Raw genomic sequence first — 19,223 nt, 5'->3', positions numbered from 1 at the left:
ATTGGCATGGCACATCAAAAAAAAAAATGATGTGAAATTATGAATATTTAGTTCTGCTGACAACACAATGGAGTTTCCATGTTTTTATTTTTTTTTTACAAAAATTTTAGGAGCAATAATGTTTTAAGATTTTTATTTTTTAAAAAATTCTATTTTGAGAATTACCCGAAAATGAAAACTATATCTATTAATATAATTTTTGAACTGTACAAGTAGGTTTACAAAATAACAAAAAAGAAAATGTAAGGAAAATGCTTAAAATATTATTCTGCAATAAATAAAATAACATTTCATAACAAAATGAATTTTTGTTTTGCAAATATGTACAACATATTTACAACTTTTTATCATGTATGTACACTTCTGTCTAGGTCTTAATGTTGACCAACTAGGTCGTAACTTGTCCTTGATCAACGTGTTGCTTTATGAGCTAAATAATAAAATACAATAAAAAGACCAACAGTTATTAGACAAACATAACACATGAGTCTTCTGTCACTTCTTCCAGTAAACATCATTTTGTTCATTCGATTCAGACTTCCGGAAAGGAAGCCTTGACTACTATCAAACTCATTTCCCTGAAAGAAGAAATATGTTTCAATAAGTTCAACATCATATTGATTTTGTTAAAGAGTCAATATTTGAATTATGTAGAGTTTATTAAACATTAAATTGACACTAAAAGATTAAATGTTTTCAGAAACATTAAGGGCAAATAATTTGGATTTTTAATGTTGAATTACAGAGTGGGGTAGAATGGAAGGTTTTTTTTTGGGAGGGGGGACTACCTGAATTAGGAACCGTATTTTTCTGCATATAATCCATCAATTTTCGTTTCAAAAAAGTCAAGTTAATGAGGTGCAGATTACCTGATTTTTTTCTCAATATTTTTTCTTTCAGTGATATTCCCATCAATTTTTCTGAGGATATGCTCCCAGTCCTCCATTACGCCCAATATATGTATGCGATCATGTACATAATGTCAAAAAATGAAATTTTTCGAAGCTTGAGAGTATATGCCATGTGTCTAAGAAATGTTTGAGAGTATACGGCGTACATGGAGTATACCTTATGGGAACACCACTACAGTAAGGTGCATCAATGATGACTTTTCCGCTGCCTGTAGTTTATTTTACATAGCTTGAATGTTCTTCTTATGCGATTCAGGCTATGTAAAAAAACAACATACATTTAAGGCTGAAGCCCTCATGTGTGCAAGATTAGACGGTATATTCCTTTGTCTTGACTTTTGTCTTAAAGTAATTACGGTACTATAATCATGATTTGAAGAAGAAATCATTATTTTTTAGATTAATTTTCAGGTTGGCGACAGATCAGGGAAAAATCAGGGAATTTTATCACTCAGGGAACATTGAAAAAAAATAACAAAAATTCAGGGAAAATTGATCAGATGAAGAAAAAAAAATTTTTTTCTTTGCAAGTATTTTAGTTTCCTACAAATTTTCCACCAATTATTTGTTGTATTAAAATTGAATTTTGATTGAAAATTAAATTTGTTTTTTGCCATGGTATTATTCGCTGTCACTTCAGATTACACGCAGGGGTTTTTTTTTTTTTTCAGACTTCAAAACTCTTTTATTTTAAAACCATATACATATATATTTTGAAATGATTACTAATTGTTTTTTTCATTTCAATGTTTGTTGCTAAAGTAATCTATGATTTTTTTTTTTTTTTTTTTTTTTTGACAACTAATGAAATTATTTGAAATTGAGTTGTGTAAATAAGTGAATATATTTTTATTTTTTTTAATAGTTAAAATGCTATATCCATTCATTAAAACCTAAGATTTCAATCTGTTTTACATACTTTTTTTTTTTTTGTCATTATATGGTACGTTATCTTTACTGTACATACTCATTCATTTGGTTTACACTGAAAAAGAGGCGCGAAAAGAGTCTTAATTCTAACATTTTCCTATTGTTAGTACTGAATCCACCACACATTTCTTCAAATATCTCGAAAACTAATGTCTGCAGATACTACTGCTTACCTGCAGACGGCAGTATTATGTACGTAAGTCAAGCTACATTACTCTATACTTTAACTATCACTTGTTATCCTTGCAGCAACAATTATACTGCTTGAAAATTCAGTTCAAAATTATTTCCATTTAAATTTTTTAGTTTTATTATGATTAGATATGTCTTTAAGAGTGGTTTTAATAATTTCTTACAATTCATATTTCACTGGTTCCTGAAAGTAAAGTATTTGTTTTAGATTTCCTATAATATTTCTCCGTCGATAATTTAATTAACTATTTTTACCAAAAAAAAGGAGCATCTTTTCAAAATATATTTTTAATTAACAGCTTAAACCGTTTTAAACAGTGCATTTTATTTAATATGCAATGCTTTTCAGGTAGGGCAAAGAAAGGGAACCATTATTATAAGTAATGTAAATCAGGGAAATATGGTGAACTTAATCAGGGAAAAGTAAGGGTACTTTTTTTTCCAGTTCCTGTCGCCACCCTGATTTTGATTATACCTTATAAGTTATTACTTCAGGGTTCGTATGGGTCATGGAAATCCTGGAAAGTCATGGAAAAAAAATAAGCAAATTTCAGACCTGGAAAAGTCATGGAAAATTGAAATTTTCAGTCTAAGTCATGGAAATTTATTTCCTGTCATGGAAAAATGTTCTGGGAAAAAGTAACAGTAGCTAAAAAGAGTATTAGAAATTTTGAGTGATTTAGTACTGCACCATGAAAGCTATTTAAACTGGAAAATTGAACAATCTCAAAAAACATTGCATTCAAGTTCGTTTCCATCACTCCTAAATCTTTATTTTAAAATTTATCAGAGTTTATCTCAATTTGTTGAAGGTTTTGGACAATCTTAAGTCAGACGATATAATACAGAAATAGGGGAATTCTAATGCTCAGAAACAGTAGTGCTCAATATATGGCCCCTCAAAACTAATCCATGCGACCCACTGGTACGTTCAGTGTCATTATTCAAACATGTTCTGGAATTTCTGAACCTATTAATTTATATGCATTTGAAAATGTACAAATAAGTAAACAAGTTTAAATCAAAAGATTTATTTACTATGAAATGTTTTTATTTTTTTAAAAATAAATATCTGGTTTAGAAACATGAATTTACTAAAGAATGTGGTTTTATTTTAAAGAACCAAAAAATTGTCAAGTTGACACTAAAACGGCAACTTTTGAAGCAAATTTATTGAAACTTAGTAATGATTCATTCAACCTTTTCCCCAATCATTATCATTCTGCCTGTTTATAAAAAAAAAAGTCGACATTTAAGCATCATTCACTGTAGTTTTACTTAACTTAAACTTATATGATGAAAACAGGCAAGATTTATTCAGTTTTTTAGGTGTACACTGATATTTTTTCAATCAGTTAGTGGCATTCACATAGAAGTTTTGCTAATGCTCATTTCCAAAAAAAGGGCAAGTTTGATATTAAATAGTACTATTCTCTTCATGTAACAAGGTCATGAAAATTTTCATTAAATCATGAAAAAGTCCTGGAAAAGTCATGGAATTTTTTTCATCCAAATAGAGTATGAACCCTGTTACTTCTTCACATTTTTAATTTAGTTGCTAAAATTGTATGTTAAATCAAAACTTCATTTTTTGTACATTGTATTATCCGCAGATTATACGAATTTTTTTTTATTCAGGTCGATTTTAGAAGCCCCGGATAATATGCACGAAAATACGGTAAGTCTGCTATTCTAGCTCAGTGCAGTTTTTGTCTATGATCTCACTGCTCCTGATCATTTTTTATGAGTTCATCTAGAGTTTACGATTTCTGTAAATTAAGTAATGAGACTGGCAACGTTGCGTTTGATCTGGCAACACTGGAAGCTCAGGGCTTGGTGGGGCGGCAGAGGAACATGTTATCCACCTTCAGTACGAGTTTGACCTCGTTCAAGTCATTTGGTTGTGCGTAGCGATTGTTTTTTTGAAACAATTTTTTCTATTGTGTTCTAAAAATGAATGACATCAATTTCGAGCAACGGTGTGCTATCAGGTTTTGCTTCAGACTTGGGCACAGTGCAACGGAAACTCTTCTTAAACTTCAGCAGGCCTACGGAGATAGTGTTTTGTCAAGAGCCCAGGTTTTTCGGTGGTTTAAGGCATTTTCAGAAGAAAGAGAGTCGATTGAGGATGAACCACGAAGCGGAAGGCCTTCATCTTCAAGAACCAATGAAAATGTCGATAGAATCCGGGATCTTGTGCGTTCAGATCGTCGGTTGACAATCAGAATGATCGGGGAAGAGTTAAATTTGACTCACACCACCTTTCATAAAATTTTGACTAATGAATTGGGGATGAGAAAAATCTGCGCAAAAATGGTTCCTGTTGGCATAAATTAAAGTTAAGTTTAAAATCCAGAAGTTAAGATATTTAAACTAAGCCAACATTAACTGGCCGTGTAATGTCAAGTTGGAGACAAGCAAAAAACATGTTTCAGAAAAATACATTTATTAAATATGACTAGAATAACATCCCCATAAAATACACCCCCAAAATATCATAACAAAAGTGGTTCCAGAATATAAAGAAAAATGTCACCAAGATGTCGATGCAGTCACTTGCCACTCCGAAGGATCAGGTAGAAAACGCACAAAAGGTCCGCCGAATCACACTTCAGGAATGTCCGGACTGAACAGGCAACATTACACAATACGTAGATCGGTAAACATCACAGGTAGACACGTGGAACTCACATCCCCGACATTTTAATTGGCCGGACACAACACAACAGGTTCTTCACCTGGACTCACTAATTCCAGGACTTGGAAGATTAAACATCACATACCACAAAAACCCCCGCTAGCATCGCGGGGAAAAACCCCCCACACGTGAGCCGGACTAGGCTTCACGATCAGAACCAACCACTGGGGATCGTTGAAAGAAGAAAAACGAGAGCGTAGAGCGATCGCTTGCTGCCACTCGCCACAATATATATGTTTTATCAACCAATGAGATTCCATGCCTCGATGACGTCACCACACTAACTTCTACTTCGACCATCACTCATTTGCATATTCCACTACCGCGAATATTCGTACTCCTCTCCATAGCACGTGCGGTCAACAAGTGGAATTAATTCGAGTCGATCAGGTGACAACTCAACTTTTCTGAATCGACACATCGAGACATGCAATCTCCGATGGTTTCAGTAAACAGTCGCCATTAATTATGGCGTGGGGGAATCGTCGATTGAAGTGTTAGCACCAACTAGTTGACAGGTTCTACTTTTACCAGACTGGGCTTAAAGTAGGTACACTTAACTTTAAATTATTTTCTTTAAATTATCGGCTGTGGACCGAGAATAAAAACTAAATAAAATAAAATAATATTTTATGCTAACAAATTCCCCCCTTCTCGGTTACACAGCACGATACACTTCAAAACGACATGAAAACTGACATATTTCAAACAACAATTAAAAAAAATTTTTAAACACTTTTGAGAAACATTGAAAAATTTACACATTTGAATATTAAACTTTTACATTTTCATAATTACCGAAAATGAGTTTGCACATTTTTTTCAATGTACCCCGAGTCAGAGGCTTGGTAAACGTATCCGCAGGATTTTCTGCGCTTTTCACATATTTTAATTCAAATGTATTTTCCTCTACTAAGTTTCTCAAAAAATGATATCTGACATCAATATGCTTTGTTCTGGAATTTTCTATAGGGGAATTTGAAAATTCTATTGCAGCTATATTGTCACAATTAATTACAGACCCGTTAAATTTATATCCAGCTATTTCAAAATGTGATGTTTCTTCTAAAATTCTTTTTAACCACACCACCTCTTTTGCTGCTTCTGTCAAAGATATATACTCAGCTTCCATGGTGGACAATGAAACACACTTTTGTTTAAATGTTCGCCAGATAATAGGTACTTTGTCAATGTAAATAATAATTCCCCCCATCGAAATCCTATCGTCCCTATTTGCAGCATAGTCTGAGTCAGAAAAACCATTGATTTTAATTTCATTTATTGCAGATAGACTTAATTTATAATAATTTGTATATTTTAAATAACCTAAAAGTCTTAATAAACACTGCCAATGTCTTTTACCCGGATTTGCTTGAAATTGAGATAATAAATTAACTGTATATGCAATATCCGGTCTAGTTTTCCCTGCTATATAGGACAAACATCCCAATAAATTGCGATAAGGTACTTTCTCCATTTCTTTTATTTCTTGGTCCGTTTTTGGACAATCACCTAAAGACAAAATTGTACCTTTCGCTATTGGGAGGGTCGAGTATGGGTATTGATACTTTTCAAAATTTTCACAAACTGTCTTAATATAAGAATTTTGGTGTATAAAAATTCCCCCATTTATTTCTTCAAATTCTACCCCCAATAATTTTTTAGTTCTCCCTAATTCTTTAATATCGTAATGTTTTGATAAATCCTGAATTGTTTCCTGAATTATGATTTCATTTTTTCCAAAAATTATTATATCATCTACATACATCAATAAAAACACATTTCTGTTTCTTGTATAGACACAGTTACTACATTTAAATTTCAAAAAATTTAGACCTTGGAGAACCCTATCAATTTCCAGGTACCAATTTCTCCCCGATTGATGGAGACCATATAGCGATTTCTTTAGACGGCATACCCAGTCTTCTTTTCCCGGGATTACAAAACCCTGTGGTTGTCGCATATAGATTTCTTCATGCAAATCAGCATAAAGATATGCGTTTTTTACGTCTAATTGAAAATGGCTCCAACCCAGGAATATCACCAGAATTGAGAAAAACATTCTTATCAGGGAGAAATTGATAACTGGGGAGAAAACCTGAGAATACGATTCACCTGCCACCTGCCTGTTTCCCATCGCAACCAATCTGCTTTTAAATCTGGCAATTTCCCCTTTAGCATTCCTCTTCAAGTCATAGACCCACTTATTACCAAGTACTGGTTTACCAACTGGCTGGGGAACTAACTGCCACACCCCCCTTTCTTGAATCACTTTCATTTCTTCTGACATGGCTTCTTGCCAATGTTTTACTTCTGGGGTTTTCAAGCATTGATTATAGTTTTGTGGAATTAGCACTTCTGACAAATTTGCCTCTGGCTCGGGTTCCATTTGTTCCTTAGGAGAATTAAAAATATCAAACAAAGGATTATAAGGTACATTTTTACTTTTGAAATCAAATAGTTCAGGATTGTAAACAATGTTATTCTTCTTACAATATTTTTCTACATCATTGGGTGACCTTAACCTGGTTTTATTTCCCTTTTCATAGTAATAGATATCAGTACGGTCCCCTTTCTTTCTTTTTACTGCATCCCTCACCCATTCAATTTCCTCACAAGGGGTGGGAGCCTTTCTTTCATCTATCTCTTTATCTAAGAGAACTTCACTAATAGGTTTAATAAAAGAATAATCATCATCATTGTCTACATTCCCATTCAAGTTTGATTTCCCCCAAATTAAATTTTCCCTGAAGACCACATTAATAGTTTCAAAAATTTTCTTTAGCTCTGGGTCCCAAATTCTGTACCCTTTTGCTTGGGTTGCGTAGCCCACCATTATGCCTTTCTTACTTCTCGAGTCAAATTTCTTTAGGTTTTGTTTTTGCATGCCTCTGTAGGCAATACATCCAAACCTCCGGAAATGCCTTACTGAAGGCCTGTTTCCCCAGAACAGCTCAAATGGGGTTTTCCCCCTTTCTTTTAGGACTGTTCTATTCCTAACATAATTAAAGCATAAGGCGGCTTCCGCCCAAAATTCTTCCCTTAGTCCAGAGTCTTTCAGCATTGCCCTAACCCCATTCATTAATGTCAAATTGTATCTTTCTACTACCCCGTTCTGTTTGGGAGTATAAGGGTTGGTTCTTTCTATGCTGATGCCTTCTTTAATTAAGTGGGTCTCAAAATTAGAATTTGTGAATTCCCTCCCATTATCAGACCTTATGGCCAAAATTTTCTTGTTGAGGGCTCTCTCTACATGCCTCTGGTATCTAAGGAAATATCCAAAAGCTTCATCTTTTGACTTTAGAAAGTAAATAGTGGACTTCCTTGAGAAATCATCAATTATGGAAAAAATATATCTTTTCCCCCCTAGTGACTCCACCGGAAATGGCCCTGCTAGATCCATGAAAAGAAGCTCAAGTTGTCTTTTAGACCTTATCCCTGGAGTGGGCTTAAATGAACACCTTCTTTTCTTTGCAATAATACAAGGCTCACAATCTGGCCGGTTTCTACTTTTTATATTAAGTCCTTTGACACAGTTCTTCTTTTCAGTTTCCAAGATACTGTCATAATTAATATGGCAAAACCGTTCATGCCACAACTCCAGGTCTAATCCTTTGACCTCGGTTACATTTACATTTGGTGGTGAGTCACTACTTTGATTACTTAAAAATGAAGTGGGTTTTACAAAATACAATTTATCAATTAAAAATGCAGAAAAAAGTTTGATACCATCATTATTAAAAATACATATTTTACCAGGATACCACCTTAATGAAAAACCAAGACTGTCTATCCTGGATCCGGAAAGCAAATTTCGTCTAAGTGTTGGAGCATAATAGACCTCATTCAATGTGATGGTTACTAGCTTACCATCTGTTTTAATTTCGAAAACAATTTTCCCTACCCCCTCGACTTGACTATTTACATTGCCCACAGCTACTTCCATTTTTGTATTTTTAACAGGCCTCAATTCACAAAACAAGTCCCTATCTTTACAGAAATGTGCCGTGGCACCTGTATCCAGTAAAAATACTGGTATTTCCTCCTTCAAATTTGTGTTGTTGGCCTGCACTCCTGATATTTTACTGATGGTGCAAAACATTCCAGCCTTAGGGGGATTACTTTGTTTGACAAAATTACGATTACCTTTATTTTGATTAGTTGGTTTTCTGCTCCAACACCGAGCCGAAATATGCCCCTTTTTCCCACATGTGAAGCAAACTCTCGTTTCAAATTTATTTACATTTTCAACTTTCCGCCCAGTCTGGTGTTTATTCTGAACTGAAAAAGCATTAACACTTGAACTACTATTTCCAAAATTTTCATTTCCTAAAAATTTTAATCTCCCCTCTTCTGCTAAAAGTTCATCCAAAACATTTGAAAAGTTAAATTTACTTTCATCCCATCTATAAATATTTTGTACTATTCCCCTAAAATTTTGATCTAAACTACGTATTAGTTGAAATCCCTTTAATTTCTCATCCATTTTATAGCCATTCTCCTCCAACTGTCGGAGCAAACACTTCAATCGAGCCGCGAACATTCCAATAGTTTCTTTTTCATTAATTCTGCTAGAAAAAAACTCCTCCCACAATCCGGCAACACGGGCTAAAGACGGAGGTTCAAAATTCAATTTCAATGACGTCCATACAGCATATGGATCGTCTAAATCATCTATTAGTTGTTTTAACTCATCCTCTATGTTGAGGTAAATAATCGCCACTGCTTGGCCCCTCCGTTTCTTTATTTCTGCCGAAATACCTTCTTCTACTTTTGTTTGGGTTAATTCCCATAAATCTCTTTCTATCAGTACCATTTTCATATTTTTCGACCATGTTGCCCAATTGCAGGAGTTAAGTTTCTTAATGTTTCGATAGTCCCTTTCCATTATCCTGAAAACTTTTGCAAATTTGTCTCCAACCAAAATGACATTCGACCGAGCTCTGCTACCACTTTGTTATGATATTTTGGGGGTGTATTTTATGGGGATGTTATTCTAGTCATATTTAATAAATGTATTTTTCTGAAACATGTTTTTTGCTTGTCTCCAACTTGACATTACACGGCCAGTTAATGTTGGCTTAGTTTAAATATCTTAACTTCTGGATTTTAAACTTAACTTTAATTTATGCCAAAAAACCTTTTGCAAGACCAGAAGAATATCAGGAAGGAAAGGTGCCTTGACTTTTTGAATTCAATTGAAAATGACCCCCATTTTCTGGAATGTGTCATTACTGGTGACGAGTCTTGGGTGTTTGAATACGACCCAGAAACCAAGCGCCAGAGCATGGAGTGGCACACTTCAACCTCTCCGAGGCCAAAAAAGGCAAGGATGGCAAAGTCAAAGATCAAATGCATGCTGATTTGTTTTTTCGATATTCACGGAATCGTTCACAAAGAGTTTCTACCACAGGGTCAAACGGTCAATCGACACTTTTACCGAGAGGTTCTTGAAAGACTTCGAGAAAGGGTCATTCGTGTGAGACCAAACATCAAGAACAAGTGGGTGTTGCATCACGATAATGCTCCTTGTCACACAGCAATTTTAATAAACAAGTTTTTGGCCAGTAAAAACATTCCTGTGGCTCCTCAGCCTCCTTATTCGCCTGACTTGAGTCCTTGTGACTTTTTTCTCTTCCCAAAGTTGAAAAATCACCTCAAGAGAAATCATTTTGGGACAGTCGAAAACATTCAAACGGCTGTAACCGACCAGCTGAAGGTTATTCCAGTATCGGAGTTCCAGCACTGCTATGAGGAATGGAAGAAACGTCTCTAGTGCTGTGTGGCCTCAGAAGGAAGTTATTTTGAAGGTGACAATATAGAATTGTAATTCTTTTTCAATAAAAAAATTTAAAAAAATCAGTCTATTTAATTTACAGACCTCGTATGCCGGTAAACCAAGAAAACTGCAAGAGTTTAAGGACGTTACCTCAGTGCAAGTTAGAGCAATAGACTTTGACCAGGGCTAATGAGAAATCATATCAGCCTAGTCGAAAAGATGGCTCCAGTGACCAAGCTTAACAAGGGGCCAACCATGGCTCTTGGCAGTGCTGATATTGACTTGTGACAGAAGGTGATGCAGAACTTTGAACGGCAAACTCGATGCATTGCAGAAAATGGACTTCATCTGTATGACATTGTTTTCAGAGCAGAGCTTCAGTTTTTTATTGTCATATAGTAACGACTGAGTTTTGATTTTTTTTTCTTTTAAACAACAGCCGCCAAGTTATCTCATTTCAAAAAAAAAACTTCCACTATTTTTTAATACATGTTTAATCTGCAAATCCTCTATTTTTGCAACCGTTAGTTCTAGATGCATACTTCCAGTTGCAAAAATGGTTGAAATAAAATGCAGAATTAAGAAATTAAAGGTTTGCAGCAAAAAAAAAGAAGAAATATTAACTCTCTGTACGTCCCCTAAATCCATACATTTAGGGAAATCACACGCATGAGAAAATCATTTGACATTAGTATGACCATTGGCCCTCTATTGGATTAATTTGATTACATGCAGGGCTGCTGAGAGCCAAGGTCTTGACTGTTTGGTTGCACCCCTGCCTTCTTCCATAAAATTTATACTATTCTGCTTCCCAGCCAGGCCCTTAGTTTCTAGCTTGGCTGGCATGACATTTTGTCGGCCTTGATTACATGATCTTAAAAAATACACTGAAATAAATGATCTAAAAAAATAACAAAAAATCAGAGACTAAAATCATGTGTGCAATTTAAAATCTAAATTTGTGATATGGTTTAGAAAAAAAAATGTTTAAATGAAAAAAAAAAAAAAAACAATGTTTGAGCTAAGATCAATTAAGTGCTTATCTAAATTTCTATCGAAATCACAATATAATATATATATATCAGAGGGAGCTAAAGAGCATTAAGTCACAAAAACAAAGTTAGCCAGGTGATGAGTTGAAAGTTTTTCTTCTTTTGTGATGATTTCTATTTAATCTTTTATGGACCTACAAAATGAAAATTTGTTTATAGCTCTGAATCAAGTATAAAAAGTTGAGTAAAATGCTGATAAATCTCAATAAAAAAAAAAATGGACATTGAGTTTTTTACCTCCCATCCCAGAGAAGAGAGAGAAGAGAAGAGAGAGAGGTCCAGATGTAAAAAAAAAGCTCTCTAATATAGATTTTTTTTTTTTTTCAATTTTGTGAGAATTTTGAACTAATAAAAGAATGACTTACTACATCATCCAGTAGTCTGTTATGCTCCTTTGTTTCAATTTCAATGTCATATGCAGCCTGTTATCAAATATAGATAAAGGAATATTTTAAAGAAAATGATATAATAATTAAAAGTTATCATTAATTAAAAAATACATAAATTACATACTTTTACATTTCAGTGTTTTAATATTCATTAGGAGGCGTACACTCCTTAACTTTAAACTTTGTAAAGTTAATAAGGGTTATAAAATCGGTTTTCCACTCTTTATTTTAGGAAGAAATTTCGCAAAATTGTACACAGCCAGTTGTAAAGTAAAACAAATATAAAGTTACTATTTGGAAGCTATTTTGAATTGCGAATTTGAAGTCGTTAAAATCACATTAATCTTTTAAAGGAAGTAACATTACTTTCATTTATCAGGTGCTTCAATTTCTACAACTGGTGAATTTCTCAGTATCTGTAACAGCTTATTTAGAAATCTTTACTAATAATCAAGCTGAAAGTTTGGATGTCTGTTTGTCTGTTACTCGAGTATGGCCTAGACCGGTCGGCCAATTTTCATGAAATTTGACACAAAATCAGTTTGCAGCATAGGGGTGAGCACCTTGAAGTTTTTTTTCAAAAATTCGATTTTATTCCCTTTCTATTCCAAATTTAAGCTCAGTTTTCACATAAGTTTAATAATATGTGGGAGAAATATTTCATGCACATTTTAAAGTTTTAGGTTATTCGAAAGCTTGGAATATATAACGGCGCAATACGAGTTCATTCCAAGCAAATTTCTAAATTTTGATGAGTCTAAAATGTCAATATTCCCACCTAGTCCAAAAGTAATTTCTGGAAAAAGGTAAAAAAACAGTTCTGTACCTCAGAGCCAGACTGCCATTAGTCCAAAAATTGTGATTTTTCATTTATTAGTCCATTGTATGTAGGCACCTATTCCGCATTGAGCCATGTGATCATAATACTTTTTTAAAAAATCCTTTTCATATTTTTACCAGAATGAAATGAGCATGCATCCTATCCTTAGCATGCGCCAGAAAAAAGGTTTTCTTCTCTGCTGTAAAATTGTGACTTACATCCTTCTGGCTCTGAGGTACCAAAGGTGCCCACCTAGGAGGTGCCATTGAAATTTTTAGGGAGAGGGATGCGCCCTTGCTCTAAGCGGCGTGATTAAAATTTTTAGGGGGGTGTTCTGAGGGGTATTTCTTTTTTGGGGGGCGGGAATCCACAATATTGAGGGGGTGCGCTCTTGCCCTTAGGGGGTGGGCACCCTTGATGTAGTGGGCGTAGCCAGGAGGGGCAAACATAGGCGCAACAAGATAGTGGTTTTTAGTTGCCCCCCTCTGACTACACCTATGTATATGTGGACAATTTTTGTATAGTTTTAATTTTTTTTTTTTCATAGAATGTTGTCACATCTCTTAATGTTTGTGCAAATACATTTGAAGAAATTTAGTGTTATGGTTTGTAAATAAATTGAGGAAATAAACTGAAAAGTTTAGAATTTTATATAAAATAAAAAAAGAATCCACATGTACCCCCACTCCCCAAAATATTACTTGTCTTGTAAAATAGTAAGTACTTTACCTTTACATGGAATTTTGAAGACAAGATTGAAAAAAAAAAAAAAACCTAGATTAAAAATTACAATAATGATCATTTTTTTTCTCTTTATGAAAGGAGTTGCCAAGGTATATTAAAATTCTTCTGAAGTATGAACATTAGTTTTATTATTAATACATAAAAAATTGTGTGAATATCAAACATGACAAAACCCAAAACCGTCATTTGGAGTATACAGTAGACCCTCGTTTTACGTAGGGGTAACGTTTCACGGAAATGCCGCATAAATTGAGACCTAAGAATAGAATAAAAATAGGGGTTTGGTTCCGTGGATAAAAAAAAAATACTTCATTCTAGTTATGACTAATTGTATCATAAGTTTAATGTGTACTTATATTGATTTTTATGCATAACATGCATAAAGAAAACATAAATTAATTTTGTGTTCTGTTTATAAGGGGGAGGAGGCAATGATAGTCTTTTGGCAGTCATTAAGAGTTTTTCTCTATAATTCTTTTGCAGAGCATTAACACATCCATGATCACTTGCATCATTTTCATGATAGAATCTTCCTTCACTAACAAATGAGAAAGATCATTTCTATTGTCTAGGAATGGCTCAAAATTTTCAATGTGAACGTTTTTGGTTGTGTGTCATCGACGTCGATATCCTCGTTGGTTTTAGCCTCCTTTGTCACTCCTAAAAGCTCTTCTTCCAGTAAGTTCTGAACTATGTGAGTTTAATAACTTTACTTCTGAAAAGAACTTTGGACATTTTATAAATGTCTCCAGTGGCCCAAGCTTGATTATTAGCACGCCAAAATGCAGTCTATTACGTATAATCTGCAATCTTTAGAAGTTGGGATTTTGAAAGAGGGAAAAATTTTATTTGTTTGCATTGCCGCATCCGCGTAAAGCCAAAATTCTTCCGCATAAAATAAAATAAAGGTGTCAAACCTTAAACCGTGTATAATCGAAACTGCGTAAAATAAACCCACGTAAAACTACTGTACAGGGTCTACTGTAGTTACATTTTTAGAACAACATGCAAAACAAACATTTATTTGTTAACAAACACAAGATGGCAACAATTAAAAAGTTTAAATTACTGGGATTTTCTGGTCATTTTCCAACAATTAAAATCACGAGAAATACGCAGACGACAGTCTATTACAATTTATCTTTCTTATTGTTACAATTATAAAGCTATTTTTATTCACACACACAAAAAAAATCAGCCCCCCATGGAGCGATTGCATCAAAATTGAACCAACGCCTGTTTACATATGGATTCCCATTTATTCCAAATTTCATTCAGGACATAGCATTACTTCTTGAGATATGGCACTCATAATGGAATATAAGAATGTTCGATTGCGCCACACCCTTTTCAGCTATTGACACCAAAATAGAATTAGCTCTTATACCCTCTATGGGCTACTTGTCGATAAGTTATTGTTTGATTCTGTTCATTATTTCTTGAGATACAGCAGTCACAATTGACGACATAAAACAATCTGTAGCTCAACCCCCGCTTGAGCTATTGACACCAAAATGGATCAGCACATGTACCTGTTAGGGGCAACATATAGACCAAATTTTGTTTGGTTCCACCAATTACTTCCGGGGGAATAGCAGTCACGCATAATTCAAGAAACGTCCCATTGCTCCACCCCCCTTGGAGGAATTCGTGCCAAAAAGAAATTGGCACATATGTGTACCAAATTTCATTCGATTTCATGCAGTAGTAGTTTTTGCTGAAGAGCGGCCACAAAAAACTGATCACACACATACATGACACACACTAGAGATGAGACAGGCTCGGGCTCTAGAACCGAAAATAGGTTTCGGGCTCGGGCTCAAGCAGATATTCAATCGCTAATCTCCATACAAATTCAAAGCAAATAAACATCTTCCTACTGTGAGAAAATGAAAGGAACATTTAAATCAGTTCAATCAATGTCAAATTTACCCCCCCCCCTCCCAAAAAATAATTAACGCTTATTTATAGTGTTTTTTTGCGATTACTATAGCAATATGTCATCAGTAATGCATTTGAAGTGGAGCATTTTAAGAAAATTTAGAAACTTCTGTTAATGAAGAACATTTGACGTAACATTTTTCATTAACAGAGAGATCCTGTCAGACTGTAGAAGGCTCAGTTTTTGATACAAGAAAGGTTCCATCGGACTCGGATTTTGGTCCGAGACAATATCCCTCGGGCTGGCCCGGGCTCTCAAAAATGAGCCCGAACTCATGTCTAACACACATAGATTCACGCACACAGACAGACATTTTCCAAAAATGGTCGAAATGGACTCAGCACACCTCAAAACCATCAAAATTCGAAAACTTGCATTAATTTAATACTTTTTTCTACATATTAGATATGGAAAGTAAAAATTCTGAAAAATAACAAAAGTCTCTTACAGATTTGAGCTTAGAAATTTTCTTAGCAAGTTCTTCAGTATGGAATCTATTCTGAGCTTCCAAAGCATCTTCACCTATATAATGGAAAAAGCAATGCCTAATAATTATCACATTCAGAATTTTAGTAAGAAACAAAAGGATATGAATGAAAAAATGATGACATGGAATGAAGAAAGTTTTCTGAAAATTCATAATTACTATAACTACAACTGGTGTTAAGGACCACTAATCCGAAAGAGATTTTTTTTGTAACTTAAGGAAATAGGAGAATCAACAATTGTTTAGTCACAGTCAACTAAGAAGTGTCTAGATGAGACGTATCAGCATAAATAATAACTACAAAAGGATTTTCATCATAAGCCTGTGTTTCATGTTCATAGATTATATTTTGCCTACATCAAAACAAATAATGATTTTTATAAAGAGATGATCCAGACAACTAATTTATTAACATAAATTAGCAAGCACAAATGTAAATCACAGTTTAATTTATGATTTGTTTACATTTTGACAGCTTATTTATAATTGTTAATTAAATTTCAGTTGTCTTTTTGCATAAATTTTTTTTTTTTAACATCGACGTACAAATACATACCCACTTGTCTAGGTGGCTTCATACTTATACAGTTTCCGTCAGTACTGAGAAAAAGATTCGTTTTCTTTACAATATTGCATCAATCTATGTCTTTAAATACTAATCAAAACATTACATGACAACTGTACGACAAAAATTTCATGAGTGGTTAGATCCCGACCAGCCTTGTGTTACGTGACGTCATTTCCACGGTAAACAACCGAAAATTACACACGTCGGTCAATGCAGGAACGATCCTGGGTCCATGGTTACCATATTGGCGACTTCATCTATTTCAAGGCGAGTTCTTATCAACATGACGAACATGATGCCAAAAAAAAAGTGCGATATCATAAGCAATACAGTTGCAGTTTATTTTTCCTTTTTGGAAACACTTCCTGAAGGAGTATGTTCTTTCCGATTTTAAGTGTACTTTTTTTCATGTATTTGGTATTTTCAAGAATGGTAAACATCATTAAATGCAAATTAGTTTAAGAAAATAAACAAGGTCCGTTCTGTATTCTAAAGTTATATATTTTGAATTGTAATAAAACAAACTAAATGACGTTACAGTTTTTCCGCATTTTTTATGAAATTCCATTTGCACCAAAAAAATCTTTCCTAAATCAGAGATGCTAATCTTCCCCCTCAAGAACAATGACGTCCCCTCCCCTCAAATGCATCCCCAAAATGAGATCCCCTAAAAACGACAAAGACAACTTTTAGCAAACCCTCCTCTCCCTAAAAATTTCAATCATGCTGTCTGTTCTGAAGTCCCACTCGTTGCACTTTATTTATCTATTTATTTAGAAGCTAGACAGCTTCACATAGATAGAGGACTGCGTGCCAAGCGCCTTGCCTCCGGACACACACACAGGAAAGATTTACAACACTAGAGAAGGAAATAACACTCAAGGCACAGGCGGGAATCGAACCCACGATCTTCGGCTTGGAAGACGAAGCTTCTACCACAGAGCTACGGAGGCCCCCTCGTTGTACTAACTACCTTAATTTTGATAACATATTAATTGACCCCCTTGAGTGCCCACTCAAGGGGGATCGTGGCACGAACCGTACCATAGAAATTTTAAGGGGTATCCTGGGTGCTGCTCCCGATTGGGGGGAGGGGACAACTCCGAAACATATAGATGCAGAGGGGTACCCACCTTGGGGAGGTCATGGCGCACTGCACCATCGAAATTGTTATTGGGGGGGGGGATTTCGAGTGATATTTTCCCTGTTATGGGGTCTTATTTTGGAGGGAGGGAACCCCTAGATGCAGTAATTTTGCAAACTTTTTCTGCAAAATAATAGTTGTAACATTTTTCATTAGAAATGGTTCATTAAAAATTTTAATATTTTCTCTCTTTTCTTTTTTTGTAACATAGATACAGCATACGCAACTTTCAAGAGAAACAATATTAACGTTTGTGTCAAAATGAACTGTATATCGCTTTTCCAACCCCATGCCGTTATGCATAAGCTTTGGAAAAAGCAGCAATAAATAGTTGGATACTGTGGCAATAAATATTGAGAGTTCAGAGATTGGTAATAAAATGATATGTATGACTTATTAAGAACGTGAGTAAATAGCAAAAGTAGTACTTCCTTGCAAATGAAGAAATCACAGGACATCAGTGGATGCCCAAAAACAGAAGCACAACCTTAGATATTGGGCTTTGGGAGGGGGGGAGCACCTTCATTGAGTCTCAAGCAATTCTTACTAATCCTTGAGTGCTTATGAAAACACGAAGATTGCTAATGAGCCACAAGTAAGTCCGTCGTCATTTAGGGGGTTCGGGGCATGGGCGCGCATAAGCAAAATTTTAAAGGGGGAGGGGGTCAGATATTTTTTCCATGGTTTAGTAAGATACTTTCCGCATAGAAACCGATTTCAGTACAGATTAGAGTTATTAAAATTTGACACTTTTAATAATTTATTCATTAATGGCTGAAGAAATGTTTTTACTTTCTTGCTAGAAAAAAAGCACTAAAAGCAAGGAAGTTCTAATTTCCAAGGTGGGGCTTGAGCCCCCACTTGCCCCCCCCCCTCCATGTGGACGAAAGGGAGGAAGGTCGAAAGTCCCCCTTACTTTGGAAAAATAATGCTTTTTATTAGTTATAAGTGGATAGCGAGCGTGTTTTTTGTTGTTTTCTCCAAGTCAATTCCCATTGAGTGCACACCCCCCTCCTTCCATGTCAAATTTCGAAATGAAGGACCGCAGAAAAATATTTCTGATTGTGCTGCCCCCTAATAGAGAATATGTTAGAATCCCCCCCACCCCTTCCACTTCAAAGAAAACGCAAACCTACCTGGACTTAAGGCTACCCACCGATTTATTATGTTAAACTATTATTTATTAATTTATTGCAGCGAAAAGGCAAGGAGCAAGTTACTACTTCATCAAGTTATTTACTTAGCCCAATTTATATGATATGTGCATATAAGTATACAAAGGGCAAATGTATGTTCAAACTGACAAACTAAAAAAATTCCTATCCTCTCCTACTCCATGATTAACAAACATTAACGTGACTAGGGGTGCACCCCCCCCCCCCTCCTCGTTTAAAAATTCCCTACTCTTGATTTTCTCCTGCAATAGAAACTGAGTATTTTCCGCATCGTTCCCTTTTTTTTTTTTTGAAATGACGAGCCTGTCAGGTGCCTGTACACTCAAAACAGCCTTCATTAAAAAAAAAAAAAAAAAAATCAAAACTATGACTTTTTAGTAATTAAAAAAAAA

General features: G+C 34.7%; 1 protein-coding gene across 1 annotated transcript; it reads right to left on the bottom strand.

The window, feature by feature from the left end:
- Positions 1 to 111: 111 nt before the first annotated feature.
- Positions 112 to 16,680, bottom strand: LOC129225793 (BET1-like protein). The gene is made up of 4 exons (XM_054860302.1): positions 16,501 to 16,680; positions 15,906 to 15,979; positions 11,928 to 11,984; positions 112 to 578 (listed from the first exon to the last, which is right to left on the bottom strand). The coding sequence occupies exons 1-4, from the start codon at positions 16,520 to 16,522 to the stop codon at positions 411 to 413; spliced, it is 321 nt and encodes a 106-aa protein (XP_054716277.1). The 5' UTR covers positions 16,523 to 16,680; the 3' UTR covers positions 112 to 410.
- Between the last annotated feature and the right edge of the window lie 2,543 nt (positions 16,681 to 19,223).

Source organism: Uloborus diversus, chromosome 7 (assembly GCF_026930045.1).
Source record: "Uloborus diversus isolate 005 chromosome 7, Udiv.v.3.1, whole genome shotgun sequence".
Taxonomy (NCBI): domain Eukaryota; kingdom Metazoa; phylum Arthropoda; class Arachnida; order Araneae; family Uloboridae; genus Uloborus; species Uloborus diversus.
The sequence above is the reverse complement of the archived record's forward strand: the minus strand, read 5'-3'. Positions and strand labels throughout refer to the sequence as shown.